At 34.3% G+C, this 20,076-nt stretch overlaps 1 protein-coding gene across 1 annotated transcript in view; it reads right to left on the reverse strand.

Moving 5' to 3' along the window:
* The window catches only part of LOC106462293 (receptor-type tyrosine-protein phosphatase F-like), a 333,656-nt gene that overhangs the window by 71,258 nt on the left and 242,322 nt on the right, over positions 1-20,076 (reverse strand). The window contains exons 3-5 of the mRNA XM_022389747.1: positions 16,715-17,011; positions 12,032-12,325; positions 2,919-3,187 (exon numbers count right to left, since the gene is read on the reverse strand). Coding sequence (XP_022245455.1) covers positions 2,919-3,187; positions 12,032-12,325; positions 16,715-17,011 — 860 coding nt within the window. The remainder of the gene's footprint in view (positions 1-2,918; positions 3,188-12,031; positions 12,326-16,714; positions 17,012-20,076) is intronic.

The following is a 20,076-nucleotide window of genomic DNA, read 5'->3' on the forward strand; positions in this document are numbered from 1 at the left end:
AAAATTTTCGAAAGACAGTAAGTTATTTTATGACTTATTTGGTGTATCTATAACAATAAAAAAGCGTGTCTGTGTTTCTATCAGTGTGTGTATGACCGCCATATCTCCAAGAGGAAAGAACCAAGAAACCTGAAATTTTGCAATCGTACTAAGTGAACCCTGAGGGAGTGCAACTGGGAATTATGAATTATCTTATCCACGCGCGTGTGCGCATCTTTTTAAAGAAGCAAGCTAGAGAAAAACCACATAGAAAATAAGTGGTTCCTTATATTCTGAATATAAATCACAGACAGACAGATACGCACATGTGTGCATGTGCATATGCATATCTGTGTATATGTGACCAACATAACTCTAAGAGGAAAGAACCTAGAAACCTGAAATTTTGCACCCGTACTAAGTGGACCCTGAGAGTATGCACCTGGGTATTGCTTATCTTATCCATTTTTAATGAAGTAAGCTAGCGAAAATACACATAGAAAAGAAGTGGTTCCTTATATTACAAATAGAAATCACAGCCACCCAGACAGACAGACACGCACGTGTCCCTAGGGGAAAGAACCTAGAAATATGAAATTTTGCACCCATATTATTACTTATCTGTGCACGCATGTGCGTGAGCATCTTTTTATGAGGCAAGCTAGCAAAAAAAAACACATTGAAAAGAAGTGGTTCCTTATATTACGATTAGAAATCCCAGACAGCCAGACCGCGCGTGAGTGTCTGTGTATGTGTGACCGCCATAGCTCCAAGAAGAAATAACCTAGAAACCTGAAATTTTGCACCTGTACTAAGTAGCTCCTGAGGGTGTGCACCTGAATATTACTTATCTTATCCACGTGCGTGCGCGCATGCACCTGCGCATTTGTTTAATGAGGCAAGGTAGCGAAAAACCACAATGAAAAGAAGTGGTTCCTTATATTACAAATAGAAATCACAGACAAGCACGTGGGTGCGTGCGCGAATCTTTTTAAAAAGGTAAACTAGCGAAAAACCACACAGAAGGGAAGTGGTTCCCTATATAACAACTTCTAATATATAGAAAAGCAAGTGCGTTTGGTAACAATGCGTTCCAACAATGGCTTGTAGGTCATGTTGCTTAGTAACAAAAGTATATAGGTTATACTTTTATGCTAAAATTGGTTCGAAATACACGTGCTGACACTGTCAACTAGAATACATCAACCTAATAACCCGAGCGAGGCCGGGTACTTTCGTTAGTAAATAATATGTGTTACCGAAATTAGACCTCCGTTCTTATTCTTCCAGCTACCAAAAAATGCGATTATTATGTCAAATTTTGTCGTCATTGAGTGTTGAACAATAATTCTACTGTCAAGGGTGCAATAGTGATTCGATGATCGCAGCCGTCCCTAAATTGAACTGATATACCAGAGGGAAAGCAACTACCCAACAGCACCCACCACTAGTTTTGTCCAATTAAGTAGCGGGATTTCATTTTCACGCTTATGGCATACCTAAGTCCCCTTAGTGCAGAGTGCGTTTTAGCAGTAACAGGTTCCGAACCATTAATCATGGGATTGACAGTTCTGGCACACTTACTACTTGGCTACGCCCGGCCTTCCAACAAAGAAAGTAAAACGAATCGAGTTTATAGTCACTATTTAAAAAGATGAGCTTAGATAGTTTAATGCAATTTGGTAGTCATTGGGAAGCCATTTAAAATTAATAACTATTGCTTCGTCTTCGAAATGTCATTACTTGTTTATAAATGAAAATTTTGCATGATCCTTGTTTTAAATATTAGCGTTAAAATTTGCCATCTAGAATGACGTTCCATATGAACCAAGTTACTCAAAAAGTCCTAAATTTTAAAAGCTTGTGCCCACCTTTCATTTATCTAGTTAAACTATTCACTAGTTTTGTGTACAGCATCTTAAGAAAGTCTGCTCAGACAAACCATGACGATAAGAATTTCCATTAGATGAGCGACGGACATCTTAAAAGGATTAGAAAAAAAGTTGTTGGCCAGTGTAAATGTGGATTCGATATTGTAAACAACATGTCCAACCTACCAATCTCTAAGTTAATGAGTTTTCATTTATTTGCTATTAAGCACAAAGCTATTCAATGGGCTATCGGTGCTGTGACTACCTCGGGTATCGAAACCCAGTTTGTAGCGTTATAAGTTCTAATACTTACCGCTTATCCATGGGGCGAGGGGGAGGCAAGTTAGTGAATAATATTCAGATGATGAATATGAAACAATCGATGCCTTTATTTTATATTAATCTTTGAGCTGATTTCTTTAGGAGATATGAATCAAACACAATTGGTTTCATTTTTTCTTTTTAATTAAAAATGACAAGAAAACAACAACAAACAAACAGCGCTGACATTTTTTAAAGCTATCAGAAGTTATTCTTAGGAAGAAGTAATCTTCTCAAGTCTACAAAAGGTTGAACATAGGTTTAGCAGAACAAAGTGAAACATGAAATAGGAGACAAAATGAAAATAAACTTCATAAAGGGCAGACCTACCAGAGTTTATTTAAACAGGGTTGGAACTTTATAGAATGAAGTTTGTAAAGAAAGAAAACAATGCATTACTTCATCACAGAGAGTAGTCAGTGTACGAAGCTTTGTAAGCTAGAGTCTGGTGAATGAAGAAATTAATAAGATTTATGAGTGACGTTATCAAGTAAAAGAATATAAATTTTATCAAGATTGCATGTACAGTAATACATGGAGAAGCGAATTACACACACGGATATACGTAATATATAAATATATATCTTTTGGAAGGAATAAAAAACAAAAAGCAAAGAGCACAACGAAAATACAGGGTTATGTAAAAGTAAATTAAAAAATAACAAACATACAGATAATTACAAATAAGTCTTTAGTAGTAAAATTCTAAAAACAAAAATAGAAGAAGAGAAAAGTATTCAGCCTTACCCGAAATGCGTACGTTTCTCCTGGATTTAAGTTGCCAAATAAATACATGTAGTTGCTGCGACGGTTTTTAAAGGTACTGTCAGTTTGGTTATCCTTCTGTCTAGAAGTTCCATTTAAAATTTCGTTAGCCACAAGTTTTCCTTTGTGCTTTAGCTGAAGAATATAGTGTGTGATTACAGCGCCGTTGTCGTGGGTAGGTCTCTTCCATCCAAACAACAGAGTCTGGTTTGTTGATGCGAAAACGTGGATTTGAGATACTTTTGGTGGGACTGCACAAAATAGAGAAGAATATTTCTGAGACACTTTAGATAACTTACAAAGTACACGGGATGAGTTTTGAGACACTTTAAGCAACTGTGTACAAAGCAGATTGGAAGATATCTAGACACTTTAGATAAGACTGAAATAATTCTGATAGAAAGGAAGAGTTATAATATATTTAGACAACAGTGCACAAAGTAGAAGAGGAAAGTTCCAAGACACTTTATGTGACAGCGTAAAAAGTAGAAGAGGAAAGTCCAAGACACTTTACGTAATAGCATAAAAAATAGAAGGGGAGAGTTTGAGACACTTTTTGTGACATTGTACAAAGTAGAAGGGGACAGTCCTGAGACACTTTATGTAACAGTGTACAAAGTTGATCGACACTCCACCAGAAGGCGACACGTGTGTCGACTTCAGGCAACGGGGAGTTGTAAAGACAATGATATCATAATTCCACGAAGTGGAATCAGAGGGCGCGTTGCGGCCGCCATAGCAAGGGTTAGTTTCTTGCCACCATAACACTTGACAACGGAAGTTGTTCAGAAAGCGCGTTGCTAGGGCCACAAAGTGGCACCAAAGAGCGCCTTGGTATAATGAGTGTGCAGATAGTTCGTGAGTGAATCACCAGTGTAGTTATCTGAATTGTTGCATGGCATGCCACCAGAGGACAACATGTGCGTCGACCTCAGGACATAGGGTAGAGACAATGACGTCATAGTTTCACAAAGTGGAACCAGAGGGCAGTACCAAGAACATGTAGCTAAGCAGAAGTTGTCATACCGCCAGGACAACGGAAATTGTATGTTACTAGAAAGTGTGTTGCTAGCCATGAAATAATATCTCAAATGCTACTTAACAGAGAGCGTGTCGTTAGGGCCACGGAGCAGTACCAGAGGCCACGTTGGTATTATGAGAGTGCAGATGAACCAACATGACATCAACTTTATAGTAATAACCAAAGTCTTAAATTTATTCATTTAATTTGCTTAATGTAGCATTTAAAGTTTCGCTTTATAAGTAAAACATTAAATATGCTATTTTAATCTTATCAAAAGGTCATTTCCACTGCAGTTTGAGTTTGTTGTTATCTGTAGTTAGCAGAATCAACACCTTCTGTCCGACCTCGAAACGTCGATCCTTGGTCTTCTTGTCATACAAGTGCTTCTGACTGTCTCGAGATGTAAACTAGCTCTCTCGAGCGAGTTGACAGGTCTCCTCCAGTCGGTTTCTGAGGTCTAACACCTACTGGTATGTGTTCTTTGCTTCTGACTCTTCTTCTCCTGTCCAAAGATCTTTCAATATTTGTATCGGACCTCGTACTGTTCTTCCGTATAGCAACTCAAAGGGTAAAAATCCTGTACACCTCTTACATCAGTTCTGAGGTAAATTGGGTCCCTCTGTCACTCAATACTTCTTTTTGGGAAGCCAACTCTGCAGAATACTTCTAGGAGGGCTTCTAGTACTCTCTCTCTCTCTATCTTCGGCAGTGCTTTGGCTTCTGGGTAATGGGTTTCATAGTCGACTACTATCAGCACATACCGGTAGCCATTGTCAGAAACAGGTGCTAGTGGTCCAATTACGTCCACAGCTACTCTGCTGAATGGCTCTTCTATGAGAGGCATCTCACCTTGGCTATCTTCTCTCTAGGTATTGTCCTTTGGCAGATATCATATGACCTGCAGAATCTGGTCACATCTCCAATGACCCAGGCCAATGAAAGTTGCTGGTGATTATGTTTGCCGTCTTCTTAGCTCCTAGGTGACCTCACACAATCGACTCATGAACCAATTTCATTACTTGAGTCCGGTATTCTGTTGGTACTATCATCTTTTTAATTTCCCCAGTTATAACTGCCTTGATAGATCCGGTACACTTTAGGTAACAGCATACAATACAGACAGGAAGATTTATGAGACGTTTTAGGTAATAGCATATAATGTAGAAGGTGAGAGCTCTGAGATACTTTATGTAACAATGTAGAAAGTAGAGAGGAAGAGTTCTGAAACACTTTAGGTAATAGAGTATAAAACAGACAGGAAGAATTCTGAAACACTTTAGGTAATAGCGTAGAAAATAGACAGGAAGAGTTCTGAGATATTTTATGTAGCAGCTTACAAAGAAGGGGAGGATTCTGAGACAACTTAGGTAACAATATACAATACACTGGAAGAGTTTTGTGAACTTTATGAAATAGGGTACAAAGTAAAAGGGAGAATTTTTAGACACTTTAGGTAACAACATGTAGAGTAGACAGAACGAGTTCTGAAATAAGTTAGGTAACAGAGTAAAAAACAGGTTGAACGACTTCTAAGACACTTGATGTAGCAGCGTACAAAGTAAACGGGCAGAGTTTTGAGATACTTTAAGAAACAATGTACAAAATAGAATGAAATAGGTCTGAGACACGTTATGTAAAAGTGTAGAAAGTAGATAGGAAGAGTTCTGAGACACTATAGGTAACAGCGTAAAATGTATACAGGAAGTGTTTTGAGACTCTTTATGTAACAATGTACAAAACAGACTGAACGATTTCTCTGACACTTTATGTAACAGCATACAAAGTAAAAGGGTAGAGTTCTGAAATACTTTAGGTAACAACGTTGGAAATAGATAGGAAGAGTTCTAAGACATGTAACAGCTTACAAAGTAGAGAGGAATAGTTCTGAGACACTTTATGTAACAGTTTACAAAGTAGAGATGAAAAGTTCTGAGACATTTTATATAACAGATGACAGAGTAGATAGGAATAGTTCTGAGATACTTTATGTAACAGCGCAGAAAACAGAGAGGAAGAGTTCTGAGATAATTTATGTGAAAGTGTAGAAAGTAGATAGGAAGAGTTCTGAAACACTTAAGGTGACAGTGTAGAAATATACAGGAAGATTTAAGATAAACTTTAGGTAACAGCGTACAATACGTAACAGTGTAAAAAATATACAGGAGAAGTTCTGAGACATTTTGTGCAACAGTATACAAAATGGGTAGGAAAAGTTCTGAGACACAATAAGTAACGGCGTATAATACAGACAAGAAGAGTTCCGATAAACTTTATGTAACAGTGTAGAAAACCAGTGTAAAGATATCTGAGACAATTTAAGTAACAGTCTATAAAAGAGGTTAAAGAGTTTTGAGAAACCCTATGTAACAGTGTCCAAAGTAGAGAGGAAAAGGTCTGAAAGAATTTATTGTAAGAGTGTACAAAGTAAAGTGGAATATTTCTGAGATACTTTATTTAACAGTGTACAAAGTAGATGAGAATTTTATATTGATGAAATGTACTTTTCGAAATAAGTTGTACCATTAGTAAAGCTGTTCGAAGTTTTATATATACCAGAAAGATATCAACGTGCTCTGAGCTTAGAAAGAGAGACAACAATCCTAACAAACCGGTGTAATCTTTACAAATGAACTTCACATTCACCGATGGTATTAGAGAAGCAAAGAAAAAACAAACAAACTTTAGGATTACATTCAGGAAAGAAAAGGAATTGATTACAGTTTAATAACCAACGTTGGAGCTCCGACACCTTCGGGCGCGAACAAATGGATTTACTAAAAAAACATCTTGCACATGTTCTCTACCCGAAAGTTATTAGATTATTACAGACACAAAAACAGCGCCATCTAACCTATTATACTTCTTATATTTATCATTTCATCATAAAAAGCGATGATTTATGTAGTTCAGATCATGAAGATACCAAGTGACGTTTTCTAATGCATAAAAACCACTTTCTTTGGTTATTAGCTACAAAGAAATAATCTCATTAAATTTTAATTTTAAATACTACATAGACCACGATGAGATAGCTTAATAATAGTACTTACGGTGTTTTCCATAATCTCACCAACGCTAGTTTTGTCAGTTTGAACATAAATCGTAAAGTTAAGTTGCGGTTATTTTTTTAAACCTACTATTATCTATATGACTCTAAAGGACTTTTATCACAAGCAACGTTTATAAGCGAGATATTGAAGCTAAGAACGTGTGTTTCGTAATATATGACATACTAACGTAACAAAGCGTGTTACCAAAAATCTTACAAAATAGTGTGCTGTAACCCTTTGGCGCCTTAGGTGCGTTATAAGAGTAATGGTCAACTTCCACTATACGGTCTGACAAAAGTAACTCAAGAGTTGGCGGTGGGTTGTATTTCTCACTTCAAAATTAGGACGGATAGGGCAGTTATCCTTGTGTAGCTTTGGACAAAACTCAACAATCAAACACATTTATTTAAAGACCTAAAACATAAAATTGGCAACTAGATACAGGGCACAAACTTCAAACTAGAACAGTGAAAGTAAAAGTTTGACCTGAGAAACTGAACTTTCACAATGAATTTATTACCTATTCTCAAGTTTAATGCGCGAAATATAACGAAACAGAAAAAATAAAGAATTATAGCTAGGAGTGGATGTAGGTTCTTCAGCTTAGAAGATCTCAGATATATACGAACATTTAATGTCTCCAGCTTAGTGTGATCTCAGATATATACTAACATTTACTGTTTCCAGTTTAGTGTGCGAAGAAAGTTAATGGCAGAGAAACAGGAACATGAATAATGCAATACATTATTAAAGATATAGACCTCGGAAATGATAAGAAAACGTATCCGCTGAATTCAGTATTCCAGTCTCCATGATGCTTATAAACAGCATAACAAAACCTTAGGTGAGAAATAAGAATATATTACTGAACAACTAAAACTTAGTTTTTTTTTCTGTACTATATTTATATATTTATCACATGGCTCCTACTTATCACGTCTGTATACATTACTTTTTAGTTTGTACACATACATGCGTGCATAAATATTTCCAACTCTTACAATTTCCATTTATCTTACTATATATTCTTGGAATATCTATGATACGTCTCTTTGATAACGGTTATCGATGTTATATTTTATCTACTTGAAAAATGGATTTGGTTGAGTTGAACAATCAGCTTAGTTGGGTGTATCGATGGATATTGATAGTGGAATGTTTAAAGACACAAAGTTCGATCATCCTAATACGAACCTTCAAACGAACTTTTCGTAGTTTCAAGTATTCGAGGAAAATATTTTGGGGGGAATCGCTTTGCAATTTGCATATTAATAGTTTAATTTTCGCATATAAATCAAAATATACGTTTGTATATACGTTTGAATGATTTGTGTTATGTACTTATGGTAAGGTTGTGGCAAACGGATATAAATCGTCATTATGGTAGTTCATAGCTTATACGATCAGCTATGTCTAATTAATAGATACTGACTATTAATTAGTTTTATTATTTTATCATACTGACTAGATTAACAGTTAGGTGATTGTAAAAAGGTTTCTTTTATCTTTCTTTTTTTCTCATGTGTGGTTAATATTCCATTATTTTAGTATTCCATTTTATTGTGTGGTGTTAGTCTTCTGTGAAACGATGGATTATTACAAACACGTCGGTATTAAAGAGTTTTGTATGTCTGTTATGCTCCTGAATTCTGACTCTTATTGGTATTTTTGTTTCTCCGAGGTACTGCTAAATAATGTAGTTAAAGATGTAGGTTCCTAACAGTTTATAGTGGTAATGTTATTACTAGAAGCTAGCGTATGAAAATTAATGTTCAAAAAAGTTAAGCATTTGCCTAGAATTTGAAAATTAAATATTAGTTTTAGAAATAATATTCCAAGCTCTCTATTTTTTGTAAAGTATGCATTAGATAAGTTAAGTATCATAACAATAACCAAATACGTATAATTGTAAAAATAAATTTCAACAGTGTTATGCTAAATTTCTAAAACTCTCCAAGACGTCGCTTTCAAAATTAAACACCACTCCATATGCAGTTTTTAAATATGTCAACACACACTATCTAAAACTTTATCTAAAGAAAACTATAATTATTTTATAATTCGGCTAAGCTGTAGTAGTTTCAGTTCAATAATTGATCAAGTAAATTATTGTTTTTGGATTAGTATCGTACTTAACGTGTACTTTTATATGCTAATATTTCAACAGCTAATTTTGTCATTAAAACTTGTCCTGTACACATTTTTATTGCTTGAATAATTTCACAGGTTGTTAGGTTCTAACGATACATAAATTAATTCTAAATGATCTAAATTAAATACTTTTTGCGAAAAGAAACTTTAATGATGGGACTTAATTACACTTCTGTATTTGAAAACATTGGTACACATTCTAGACTCAAGGGGATTTTTAATGTATATAGATTCAGAAATTACACATCTGTCAGTTATTCTTGGGGGAAATAGAGAACACTTTCTACTCTTCCTGAGCCTCATCTGCTGACAGGAAAACAAAAGATTTAATGATATAATGTTAGATGTTGTTCCTTACGCGATTTTCACCCCATTTATGTTAAGTTAATACTTCACGAAACAGTTTTTTGATCGTTAAGTGCATATATTTAACTACAGCAATAATTGTTCACTGGTTTTCAAAAACTGTTGTTAATCACAAAATCATTGGCCAGTGGTAAAACGACTCCGTCTGAAACACAATTACAATTTTCTAACCATTTGTTCCAAAAATTATCCTGTCGGATTCTGACTTTATTCCCAACCTTTTCATTATAATCTATTAAAACCCAGTCAAGTTATGAAGACGCCAACTGTCAAATAATCAATCTTGGTAGATAAATTCAACATTATCGTAGGAAAGTAATACCTAACTGCAATGATAATAAGAACAAAAAAGCAATCTTTGTCTAACATCATACAATCTGCTCACAGTTCGGTAGTAACCTTGTGTAGCTTACGTGTGTGAGCTATTCGTACGTAGATAAATTGTTGTTAGTTTTCCAAATGACAAAAGAAATACCGAGGTAGTTTTTTTATTAGCCTTATTTTTTGTAAGTTACCAGGTTTGAGGATAGTTTTTGTTCATATGTATATAATTCTTCACTGGTTTTTCAAAAACTGTTGTTCATCACAAAAGCAATTGATCATGGTGAAACGACTCCGTGTGAAACACAATTACATTTTTCCAACCATTTATTCCAAAATTTAATTTGACAGATCCTGGTTGTATTTCCAGCTTTTTCATAATAATCTATTATTACTCAGTCAAGTTATGAAGAAGCCAACTATTAAATCATCAATCTTCATAGTTGCACATACATGTATACTTATCAATGGGTATACTTATTAATAATTTAATAAGTTACTTTAAGAGTTACCCCCGTTTACATAAGTCGACCATGATACCTTGATATACCTCCAAGAAGAGACGACGGGAAGTAGAAAGCGGTCGAATGAGAACAAACTACATTATAGAAACAAACAATCATGTTCATGGCGGATCAGTAAAACAACAACAACAAAAAAACATCAGTAAATTCGGGCTATTCTCAAAGGAGCCTTGTTTTTTATCTTTCCAAATCCATTGTGTTAGTCATTAGTAAATGTAAAGAGATTTTGATGTTTAATGACATAGAGACACCCGTATTAATCAATAACTACAGAAAAACAACATAAAATGCTGTGAACATTATATAGACTGCAAATCACAACGGTTTCTGCTTAGAGGGTAAGCGTAAGACAATCAGCGAATATAATTATTTTAATTATATTAGCAGGCTATTTTTCTTTTCATTTTACGTTGTAAAACTTTAAAAAGATAATTTGCACCTTTTATTATGTGGATAAAAATTGAAACTTAAGTAATATTAACTTTGTGTTATATTTTATCTATAATATCTATAAAAATTAAAAGTTGTCAGTAATATTCTCAAGAAACCAACAAGAACTGATGAATGGTTATACAATACTAAGAAGAAGAAACATATACAGTTTTCGGTTTGGTTTTTGATATTCTCAACCTGAACAGCACTTTATGCGATACATAAGTTAAATGGTCAGAGTAGAGACCCTAAGATTCAAACATAACTGTCCGTAGTATAGAACTGATGATGATAAATCTATAGTACCCGATAAGATTCAAACATAACTGTCTCTAGTATAGAACTGATGATGAGAAGAGTCTTAGCGAGTACTCCTGACTTCTCATCATCAGTTCTATACTACGGACAGTTATGTTTGAATTTTAGCGGGTACTACCGACTTATCATCATCAGTTCTATATTAGGAACAGTTATGTTTGAATCTTAGCGAGTACTCCTGACTTCTCATCATCAGTTCTATACTAGGGACAATTATTCTTGAATCTTAGCGAGTACTACTAACAAACATAACTGTCCGTAGTATAGAACTGATGATGAGAAGTCAGAAGTACTCGCTAAGATTCAAACATAACTGTCCGTAGTATAGAACTGATGATGAGAAGTCAGTAGTACCCGCTAAGATTCAAACATTACTGTCCGGAGTATAGAACTAATAATAATAAGTTTTTGAATTGATTTATAAACTAACTGTGGGGAGTGTAAGTCCAGGAATATGCAAAACTGATGCAAGATTAATGTAAAAAAGTTGTGAAAAACTATGAGAGTCTTGTGTTTTTATATAATTATTACACTGTTTTCTTCATAAATACTTACACGCACATCCTCCTATTAACCCTCCACCCGGCTAAGCACACACACACACACACACACACAGATATATATATAATTTTATACCTACCAATCCATTTTTGCCGCAAATATATAATAAAAAAATTATTTGTATAAGTATACTTATTTCTTTCAATAAGCTTTTTATTTTTTCTTTAACGTCAAGTGCCACTCTAGCCAATAAAACGTTAAAGTTACACACGGAATTTTATTTTTCAAGTTCATTTTGAACCAGTTACGAGAAATAGTTCGTGGGCAATTAATAGTAACTACGACGAAAGACAATGAATTATTTGCTCATGGAGCTCAGTTTAAATACTTGTGAGTTTCTGGACTTACCATCAGGGGGCATGGTAATGTTTTCATTCTGCCAGTCACTTCTTCCAACACTGTTGATGGCAGCAATTTGAAACCCATAGGTCATGGCCGGAGCCAGTAGCCTGACAGTGTACGAAGTGATATTAGTAGAGATGTTATTATCCACGTCCATCCAATCGGATCCAGTGCTATAATTCTTCACTCGTAGGTGAAAACGGGTGATAAGACTGTTACCTGTGAACGTGGTGTGCCACTTTAATGAAACTGTGCGTGAGTCTTCAGCTTTAATTTCGTCCAAACTGATCTCTGGCGGCTCTAAAAGAAGTTACACACATAAAATAATATGCCAGTGTAATCGAAGAAGATTCGAATAAATCAAATACAATTCTTCTTAGAAAAAGAGCAATGTCAAATTTATCAACTATAATTCTCAGTACTATAGTAATATATATTATTGATATTAGTAATAGCTATAGATATGAAGCAGAGTTTTCGTTTCACTCTGGCGTTTTGATGTTACAAGTTGAGGAAATGTTTGAACCAATTTTGAATGTACTTGGTGGAGGAATTTAAGTGGGTCATTCCAAATATTGATTTTAAAAAGACAAGCAATCGAACGAAAAGTTCGAGCTTGTCAGCCAGTTCAATTTTTACTATGTAAAGTCGACGGAAACCAGTTAAATTTTTATTAGGTAATGTGGATGAAAGCCAGTTAAATTTTTACTAGGTAAAGTCGATGGAAACCAGTTAAATTTTTATTAGGTAATGTCCATGGAAACAAGTTAAATTTTTACTAGGTAAAGTCGATGGAAACCAGTTAAATTTTTATTAGGTAAAGTCGATGGAAACCAGTTCAATTTTTACTAGGTAAAGCCGATGGAAACCAGTTAAGTTTTTATTAGGTAATGTCGATGAAAGCCAGTTCAATTTTACTAAGTAATGTCGATGAAAGCCAGTTCAATTTTAGTGGGTAAAGTCGATGGAAGCCAGTTCAATTTTTACTAGATAAAGTCGATAAAAGCCATTTCAATTTTTACTAGGTAAAGTCGATAGAAACCAGTTCTATTTTTTTTAGATAACGTCGACGGAAGCCAGTTCAATTTGTACTAGGTGAAGTCGACGGAAGCCAGTTCAATTTGTACTAGATAAAGTCGACGCCGAGACCTGCATGGCGAGTGACGCACACGTATGCCGATCCGCTATCACCGTGAAGTCAACGAGATAAATAGACTTTAAGGACTGCTTCTACCTGTTTATAGAGCGGAACGACATTTCGGCCTCTATATAGAGGCCTCTTCACGTTGAAGAAAGCTTCAGTATAGAAACCGAAACGTTGTCCATTAAAGCAAAACCTCTACCTTTTTAGGCCCACGCTGCCTAAAATATCATTGGAATAACAACGAAGTAAATACTGTGCGAGGCGTAGGTACATTTGCTTGTATAGTAATATACATTTATACGGTAATACATTGTACTACATTACTCAGTAAATATAGAACTGTATAATTTCTCGGTATGAAAATTCTACAAACAAACTCTTAATTTTTCAAGTGTTTTCAAAGGACCTTGATGACTGATAACTGTTATTTATAAAGTTGGCCTTCTCATAACGTTTTATGCAGTATATGCAACAGGTTAACCCGTGATTTTGATTTTGTAATATTTTAAAAATGCCCAAAAGGGAATAAAAAGTTACCATCCAATGGGAAACTAGTTTTCTGATTAGATGACTATTTCCAGTGGGAATCTGCAGGGATCTGATCAAAGTAAGTTACCTTCATTGACGGAAAAATATAGATTAACCCAGAAACTAAAGTTACTAATTTAATATACTCGTTCAACTAAGAGTATGCAATGTCATAAAACAAAACCTTATAATGTTGGAATACATTAATTTAGAAGTTGGATATAATATAGCTGGGTATAGTACAGTAACTATATCATTAAAAGAGTAACGTATGGGGAAAGCTTTTTCAACTTCATTGAACTAGGTAAAATATAAATTAGAAGTAGGTCATCATATCCGTAAGGGAGAGGGGAGTTTAGCTAGTACTTTGCATTGCAAAGGGAAAAGGTATTTAGAGAATGAATGTGTTATCCCTCAGAACCCAATATCAGACATCAGAGTTTACGCGTTAAGGTTTTGTGTATCAATTTCTTCATTTGTTTATATTCGTTTAGAGTACCGGTACCGTCTCTATGTTGAGTTTTAATATTTGCCCCCGATACCCAGGTTTTGGAAGCGTCACTTGATCTGCTGTGTCTAACTAACTAGATAAGTGATCAGTTTGTAACTTTTGATCACACCATATGAGTCAAAATGTTTTTCGTTCTAGAGGTGTTTGGTGGGTATCAGGTGTTATGGGCTAGGCTTAACCCACTTAGGTTTAACCTCTCAGTCATTAAGACGCCCCACACGGCCGTCAGATTCGTTCAGAACTCTACGTACCTAATCTAAATACGTGAATAGTCTGGGCAGGTGACTTTAATTTTTTTTTACATACTTTAACTACACAGCACTGCCTTATAAACTTTGAACTTTCAAATACAAAATACCACTACAAAGTAAAAAATTTTTGTGCGCTAAGCACAAGTTTTCCCCTTAGTACGTAATTGAAAGAACTAGTTAGCACTGTTGAAACTAAGCAAGAAAATTGTGTGAATTCGATTTTACATGTAAATCTTAAGAGTTTATCTTGACAAACTGACGGTAGCGAAGCTAGTACAGAATGTATTAGGACAAGCAGCTGTGTTCATGATGTAAAATTTTTATTCTTGTTTTAATCAGGACTAGTTACATGTTTACAGTTTTTGTTTCATATTTTGTCTTTCTTAACACAAATATATCGATTACTTGGTTAAAAAATTAAATTTTGGATCCCGTAAGTATACTTTCCCTAGGAAAGTAAAACTTTAAAAGGGAAATATTTCTATTACTGATCCTTCACATTGATATAACTTTTGTTGCCATAGTGACGTGATTACTGTAGAATATTGTACGCGTAACAGATTTACAGTGCTTTACTTAGAAAAGAGGAGAAAAGTTCTTCAAAATAGAGATGTAACAAATATAACAGTTTTGACGAGTGCTAAGCAATGTTTCAGGTGTAATGAAAGCAGGCGTCAAGATTAGAGGTTTTGAATTTGAATAAATCTAAGGTTTCTGTAGGTTTGTGATATAAAAAGATACGCCTCACACAATAACGTCTCTAAAGATCATATTACTATTTAGCAGCAATTTGTGTTTGATATTGAATTACAATAGCGATGATAATAAGATTTGCCTCATAAACGACTAATATAAATGATGTTTAAATTAAGAATTTGTATGTTGTAGCTCAGCATTCTGCACCATAAGTCTTGTCAAATAATACTAGTCAGCCTGACATGTTACAGTATACAATCATTGCTAGGAACAATGATGAGGGACAGTAACATCTTTGACAAACATGCTAGCAGTTTGACAAGTTCGAATGGTACATCTATTACTAGAAACAACAATAATGGAGTTTGACGAGTTCGAATTGTAACTATTGCTAGGAACAATGATGAGGGACAGTAACATCTTTGACAAACATGCTAGCAGTTTGACAAGTTCGAATGGTACATCTATTACTAGAAACAACAATAATGGATAGTAACTTCTTTAACGAGTTCGACGAGTTCGAATTGTAACTATTGCTAGGAACAATGATGAAGGACAATGACACCTTTAAAAACACACTAAATTACAGGGATACAACATTTACTAAGGACAACAATGACGGACAACAACGTCTTTAACAAGCATACTAGCTGGTCTGACAAGCTGTAACGGTTTACTAAAACAACAATGAGAGACAGTGACGTCTTTAATAAGCATACTATTCAGTCTTACAAGTGGCAATGATACAATTTATACTATATAAACAAAGATGAAGGACAGTAACATATTTAACAAATATACTATTCAAGTATTGTTTTCATGTGTATGCCTGACTATTATTACACAATCTTCTAATCCTTGAAAATCCCTAAGGGACTAAGTAAAGAATGTAATATGTAATAGGCCTAATATTAATGTATTATGACAAGTATAATTGTAATCATTCTTCGCCAGCTTGTAAATTGCCCACAACGCGTTTCGCTCAATTCAGAGGTCTTCAGGTCAGCTGGGATACAGCAAACAGAGTAGCGGTCGGAAAACTATACATATAAGCCATTTGATACAACAACAGTTGTTATGGTGAGAACGCTAAATGGACTAGATAAAGAATGTAGTGTTTAAATATATAATAGGCTTAATACTGATATCTTATGAGAAGTATAATTGTAAATATATTATTCAGTCTTACAAGTGGCAATGATACAATTATTATTATATGAATAATGGTGAAGGACAGCAGCATATTTAACAAATATATTTTCTAGTCTGACTGACAGTTTACAGTGATACAATCAATACTAAACAAACAGCTAGTAGACTTACAAGCTACGATGATATAACTAATACTGGAAACAATGATGCGAACAATGATAAGAAAGAAAGGGAACAATGGTGAGTAATTGTAGTGTTCGTAATCAATTTACCAGCCATGGTTTACAAAAGCAATTATTATAAAAATCTTATGATGGGAAACAGTATACACTGGTAACATAAAGATTCAGTTTAGCATGATGTAATGAAAGAGTATTACAATATTATATGATAAGAAACGAACACACCATCCACTCTGACATGCTGCGCTTCTGTAGACATGTTGTACTTGTTGGATGCCACACAAATGTAACTCCCATTATCCGATCTTCTCAAATGTTCAATTAAAACCGTCCCTCGGACGGTGTCCACTCCGACGTTAGTGGTGTTAATACGAAAATGGTCACTGTCCTGGTTTATCTTCTGACCGTCCTTTTCCCACCTTAACGTAGCTCTTGGGTAGGCTAAAACGTCACAAGATAGTGTCACGTGCTCGTTGACCAGTTGGATGGTCACTTTGTTCTCAGCTTTGATAGTTAAGGGAACTGGAAGAAACATGAACATAAAAACCAATATAAAATCTATATAATGCTGATAAAACATATGAATATATATAAAACGTTGAATAAAATAAAAGTGCGTAGTAGCACTCAGAATGTGTTTGTAGATAGTGGAAGTGCAGAGAGATGACCCAGATTCACAAGTTTTGTGGGGAATATTTATGTGTTCATGGATACATGCGTTTAAACGACGTCTGGGTTTGCTAATGTAAGTTGTCTTGTAGCTACCAAACGTATATATGTGCGAGTAAATGATCCATGAACGATGCAGGGTTGGTATACAGTCCTTCGAATTTAATTAAGTATTTGTGTAACAATTCAATGCATTGATTTCTACAGAGAATCATACAGAGGACATTTAGGTATATTAATCCGTTTAGTATGTTAAATTTTTATACAAAAAATCACGAATGTGATGATTTCGAGAAAAGATTCGAGCCACCCATTATATTTAAGAAAAAAAGATATAAATATTATATTTCGATGTGTACAGACAAATAAGGACAAATGTTACTGGCTCTAGTAAATAAATACGTCTGTAGGTTAGAAGAAGAAGAAAAACTGTTGAAACACGAGTAGAGTTGAAGGTAACTCGCTAAGGTAACAATTTATAGTCTACCCTGTTTGACACTACCTTATACTTAGAGATATGGAGACTACTTACTTTTTACCGACGTTTACTGCAGGAGGAAGAACAGACAGTAACAGACTTAAAGAAGAAACGTTCTTTTTTCCATGGTTAATTATTTAGTTTAGTACCGTAAGCTTCTTTGCCATCGACATAGTTGATCTAATAACAAGAGAAGCTGGTCATAAAACATCATTACGTTTCTAACTCGAGCTGACATCATTTTTTATTTTTATTTTAGTTAAGCCTCCTTGTATACAGAGGTACAGGGGAGAAGTATTTCGTTATGTGGTTCTTATATCTCTGGCGTTAGTAGAAGGGTTTTGATGAATTATTCTTGTAATTTAGAGTTATAGTGATAATGAAAGAGTAACTTCTGTTTGGCATATATGGAGAATTATTAGATAATATATCGTAACTTATGCACGATAAACCAACCACTGTTACATGGTTTTGGGTATGACAAATTAAACAAAAACATGCTTTGGCCGGCACAAGGTTGAAGCTAAAGTATATTTATATATATCCGATTATCTTATCAGTATTGTCCTTATACAGAAGTTTGTAAAATATGATCAAACATATTAACTATTGCACTTGTTGCAATACCTCGTGAATTTATATCGGTTGATAATACCATGATTATTTTTCTGTGATGGGTAGATACATATCTGTTGGCCTATATAAAATGATAGGACCTAATAGACATTGCATACAAGGCTACTGAGAAATTGTCTGGAAAACGACGAGGGGAAAGATGAGGAAATGTTCCTGTACTTTATACTAAAATATGAGAGGAAAATGGATTCCACAAATGCAGATAAATTTCAAAGAATCACATAGTTTGTAAGACTATATTTTCCTTCACAATGCAAGAGTATTGCTATTTTCTCTTCACGTACTAGGAACATTCTCCACGTGTGCATTTATTACGAGTAAGAAACACCTATAGACGTTTCTTGTCTCCATAGGAATCGAAGATTTTGTGATCAATCTTTTTCACTACTTAAAATTTCTCCTCAGGCGTGTTCTATGTATGTAATACCAATATAATATATACACAGAAGCGACTCTACTCCCCACTTCTAGTGTGCGGAAACTTATACATAATTAATGTGTTTTTTAACTTATCATTAGTGAACATGATTACTACATTTCAATTACTTGTAGGTATGCACATTCTTCGTACTTTTTTTTAAACATCATTTTTTTTCAATTCGTCCAAACATAGATTTAAGAGACTATACATTGGAGACACGAATTGAAATTTAGGAAGACAAAGATTGTTTCGATACGAAAGTTTACAAGTTTTGTGTTGTAGTAACGCTTTGAATTACATCCTTTTCATTCAAAACTAAATTTGTGGTTAACACAACACATTTATTTGTTTGGAGAGGAAAAGCACAATGCAGGAAAACAAAAACGGATGTTGATTAAAACTAAAATGAATTATTCGGTAGCAGAGCACAATAACATACAAAATTAGTTTAAAGGAACAAAAAACATGCTAATTTTTTATACAGACTTATTAAACCATTAGTTCTGGAAAAACGGTTTTATTTAATTTATATTATTTAAAGAAAACACAGTTTAACTTGTTTAATCTGTCAGTACGTTGAATAAATAGCCTGAAATGAAAAAGCCAATTCTGAATTAATTAGTACAAAAGTTCTTTATATGTAAAATTGTTTTTACCTCTTATTCAATTTGATTTTCTTACGGTATGCATAAATCAATGTGGCAGCTTTATATGACAAAAGAGGGCGCTTTAACATTTTAAACTGTGACTATCCAGAACTCTTGGAGATTTCTTTTTAATTTAGGTTTGAAAGATAAAGGAAATACAATGCAAAACACTTTTCCAATAACATTTCTAGTTCAAAAACTTTTAAATTTAGTTTTGATTTAGTTTGAAGAACATCGTAATAGGAGATATATCCAAAGGATTTGTTTGTTTATTTGTTTGTAATTAAGCACAAAGCTACACAATGGGCTATCTGTGCTCTGCCCAGCACGGGTATCGAAACCCGGTTTCTATCGTTGTACGTCCGCAGACATACTGCTGTGCCACTGGGAGGCTATCCAAATGACAAACGTAAAGAAAGCAAAATCCCGTCTCTGCGATAAAACAGAATATGGAATTGTATCCAAAAAACTTGTTGTTGAGATTTAGAAAAAACTACTTTGAACCACATATAGTTTTATTTTATTACAAATTATACGTAGCTTTTAAATAAGTAAGATTTATTTTTAGAAAAGGTACTACGTTTCGATTACTGGTGCGATCATTCTCAAGTATGTAAGTTTTAACGGTAAAGAACGTTTTAGTATTTAAATTTACATTCAATAATCCAAGACGGTTGAATGTTGACTACATTTTAGAATTTAAATACATTGTTCTTTACCGTTAAAACTCGTGTAC

This window comes from Limulus polyphemus, unplaced genomic scaffold (assembly GCF_000517525.1).
Source record: "Limulus polyphemus unplaced genomic scaffold, Limulus_polyphemus-2.1.2 Scaffold45, whole genome shotgun sequence".
In the NCBI taxonomy this organism is placed as follows: domain Eukaryota; kingdom Metazoa; phylum Arthropoda; class Merostomata; order Xiphosura; family Limulidae; genus Limulus; species Limulus polyphemus.